The 3,504-nt window shown below is 49.6% G+C and overlaps 1 protein-coding gene across 2 annotated transcripts in view; it reads left to right on the top strand.

The window, feature by feature from the left end:
- LOC108229328 (arf-GAP with GTPase, ANK repeat and PH domain-containing protein 1-like) overlaps positions 1-3,504 on the top strand; it is a gene marked incomplete at its 3' end in the record, with an annotated part of 36,578 nt that overhangs the window by 23,858 nt on the left and 9,216 nt on the right. For both annotated transcript variants that reach the window (XM_037974432.1, XM_037974433.1), the window contains 1 exon segment: positions 2,044-2,178. In XM_037974432.1, coding sequence (XP_037830360.1) covers positions 2,044-2,178 — 135 coding nt within the window.

Here is a 3,504-nt window from a genome sequence, read left to right as displayed (position 1 = left end):
CTCCTGATCCAGTCCTCCTGATCCAGTCCTCCTGATCCAGAACTCCTGATCCAGTCCTCCTGATCCAGTCCTCCTGATCCAGTCCTCCTGATTCAGAACTCCTGATCCAGAATTCCTGATCCAGTCCTCCTGATCCAGTCCTCCTGATTCAGAACTCCTGATCCAGAACTCCTGATCCAGTCCTCCTGATCCAGTCCTCCTGATCCAGAACTCCTGATCCAATCCTCCTGATCCAGTCCTCAGTTCGTTTTGTTTTCCTTCCACTGATCCTGACCTTTCTGTAATCTGTTAGAGGGGTTCTGGTGCTTTTTCTGTTTTTACCCTTAAACCTGGACATGTCTCAGCCTGACATCCTGTCTGCTCAGTAAAAATGTCATCTGTAGAAAAGAGGACCAGATCAAGATATTTTACCACTTTCTATTTTGTAAAAAGGACTTTCAAAACCCATAACCTGGAAGGCTGCAGTCTATGAATCCATTTCAAACAGAACCTGAGCAGCCCTGGCCCCTGTCCACATCTGCTGGGCTTTATGGTCAGTGAGGGGTCCCAGCTTTCATGTGGGGCTCTTCTGGTCCTGGTATCAAGAGAGTCCATCTTCCTTCAGTTCTTTGGACATCAAAAAAACTCAGGTTCCAAAATGGTTCAGAAGCTGTTTCCACCATTGTATTTTATTTTGAAAGGACCATAAAGGTGAGCTCAGCTCCACTTTGATCTATTGCATCAGTAAAGTTAAAGGGACACGAAGATCCTGGGCTCACAGCAGCAGCAGCAGCACATGTCTCTGTACCTGAAGCCTGTGGCTGAGGACACAGTCAGTCAGCAGCCCTGAGATGACTCGTTAAGATGCGTTCTCTGCTTTAAACAAACTCTGAGAAGAACAAATCAAATCGCTGACGTGGAGCGGTGGCTGACGGGACAAAAGCTGAACAATTACCAACAAATTTAAACAAAGTTTCTGCTTCTAATGCTTATCTCTATCTAACACGGAGGTGGAGGGCTGATGGTTTGGGCTCCTCTGAGCTGTTGAGTCAACACTGAGGTCCTCTGTAGACCAGAGGTTCCTGATGCCCCGTTCACACAGCAAGAGTTTTATGCTGATGTTGTCCTGATTTTCCCTTCCGACCATCTGAGAACGGCCCAGTTATCGGGAGGACTCTGATATTCCTGCCGGGTGTGGTTGGACCGCAGTTGATGTACCCGGTGACTTTTCGGCCATGTTTGTTTGCTTCATGTCTGGTATCGCGGGGCATTCCGTGATTTCCTGTCTGGAACCTGAATGTGAGTGTGTGTTGCTCCTGCCGCCACACACCGCCCCAGGTTTTATCATCACGTGTGGGGGCTCCTAGGTTCTGAAGGTGTTGCTGTGTGAACCAGGCATAAGGTTGGAGTCAGGACCCCACTGTGGGTCACAAAACACCAAACTGGGGGTTCTGAAGGCATCTTCAGGAAGAGTGAACACTATCTTCTGCATATTGTCTCTGTAATTGTTGAAAAAGATGAAACAGTTGGAAAAGACAGTAGAATATGAACAGCTGATCCAGAACCAGAACCAGAACCTCAGAGAGCTGAGCAGAAATCAATGAGCTGAGAGTGGGCCACAACTCCTCCACAACCAGGAACCCACTGAGAGTTCTGCTGCTGGAGGAGGTTCTGCTGGGTCAGGAGCTGGACCCAGGTTCTGTCAGGTCGGGAGCTGGAACCAGGTTCTGCTGGGTCAGGAGCTGGAACCAGGTTCTGTTGGGTCAGGAGCTGGGCCTGGTTTTGTCGGGTCGGGAGCTGGAACCAGGTTCTGTCGGGTCGGGAGCTGGAACCAGGGTCTGACTTATTGGAACCAGGTTCTGACTCAGCGGAACCTGTTGTTGTTCTTGTTTATTTCAGGTTATATTTGGATCAGTTTCAAAAAGTTCTGAAGTTCTGGTGGTATTTTTCCGAAGACTGAGCAAACAAAGAGGAACCAGCAGGGGGCGCCAGAATCCCTCTGATGGTTCTAATGTTCCTCCTGTTCCTGATGAGTGACACGAGGTTCTACCTGTTCCCTGTCAGATGCCATCAGCTCCTCCAACCCCAGGGTGATCGACGACAGCCGGGCCAGGAAACTGTCCAACGACCTGAAACGCTGCACCTACTACGAAACCTGCGCCACCTACGGCCTCAACGTGGAGCGGGTCTTCCAGGACGGTAAGAGTCCGGCAGGAGAGCAGACCTCTGGGAAGGTCACCCCCCGCCCCCCATCAGAGCCATTCAGCGCTCTTAATCACACGTCAATTAGGAATAAAATGGAGCTGCTCGGATATTTAGCTCCAGCAGAACCGCAATTAAGTTTTATCATAGCGGGGGGGGGAGATCCCCGACGGGTTTAATAAAAGAATAAAACATTAGAGGGAGGAGGGGGAGCGGGGTGACCGCAGTCAGCAGTGTCCTGACTGACCTGGACACACAGCTACTGCTGCTGCATGGGGATTAAAGTCCCGGTCCAGTTGATCCAGAACCCCCATCTCATCCCAATGGTGGAACATGTTTGTACTGAAGGTGTTTTAGTGGTTCTGAGAAGTACAGAATAAATTCTTCTTGTCTTTCTGATAATGAGGAGAAAAAAAATGACTAAAGTTAAAGATGAACAAACCGTAACTTTTCTTCAACATGCAGGAACAGGTGTAAATGTAGCTGGTGGTAAACAGACCAGGTGAGTCAGGTGTCAGGTACCTCAGTACCCTGAGGTTGGTACTATAAACCCTGGACAGAAGAAGTCCAAACCCTTCAGTTTCCTGAGCGCCCACCAGCCGACACGTTCAGGAAGCCTAAAGGGTTAACAGAGAAAAGGATGGAGCTGGGGGACCAGCAGCCTCTGGACTCACCTGGACTCACCTGGACTCACCTGTCCTCACCTGTCCTCACCTGGACTCACCTGTCCTCACCTGGACTCACCTGTCCTCACCTGTCCTCACCTGGACTGACCTGGACTCACCTGTCCTCAGCGGACCTGTGTTGTTTTCAGGTGCAGCTGAGTGGATTTCATCCACCTTCATAATTAGTCCTCTTTAATGAGCCAAACGTCAGACTGCTTCCAGGTACTGATGGATCTATTCAGAACCCTGCTGGACATCAGCTTCAGGTGTCCTCTAAAAGTCTAATTACTTCCAAAAACAATCATTCTAACAACGTACATTAAAATAAAAAACATGATCATTGGGAATATTCTTGGTTAAAAGGGAAAATGTAGAAAATCTGGTTTTACGCAGCAGCTCTGGGTGACTTTTAGGAACTACTTTCTGCTGCGGATTGATCCACTAATGCAGGGATGAGTCTGTGAGTCCAGCTGGACCTGTGTGAGTCCAGGTGGACCTGTGTGAGTCCAGCTGGACCTGTGTGAGTCCAGGTGGACCTGTGTGAGTCCAGGTGGACCTGTGTGAGTCCAGCTGGACCTGTGTGAGTCCAGTTGAACCTGTGTGAGTCCAGTTGAACCTGTGTGAGTCCAGGTGGACCTGTGTGAGTCCAGGTGGACCT

This window comes from Kryptolebias marmoratus, unplaced genomic scaffold (assembly GCF_001649575.2).
Source record: "Kryptolebias marmoratus isolate JLee-2015 unplaced genomic scaffold, ASM164957v2 Scaffold52, whole genome shotgun sequence".
Lineage (NCBI taxonomy): Eukaryota > Metazoa > Chordata > Actinopteri > Cyprinodontiformes > Rivulidae > Kryptolebias > Kryptolebias marmoratus.
Note: the sequence above shows the minus strand (reverse complement) of the source record. Positions and strands in the feature narration are given on the sequence as shown.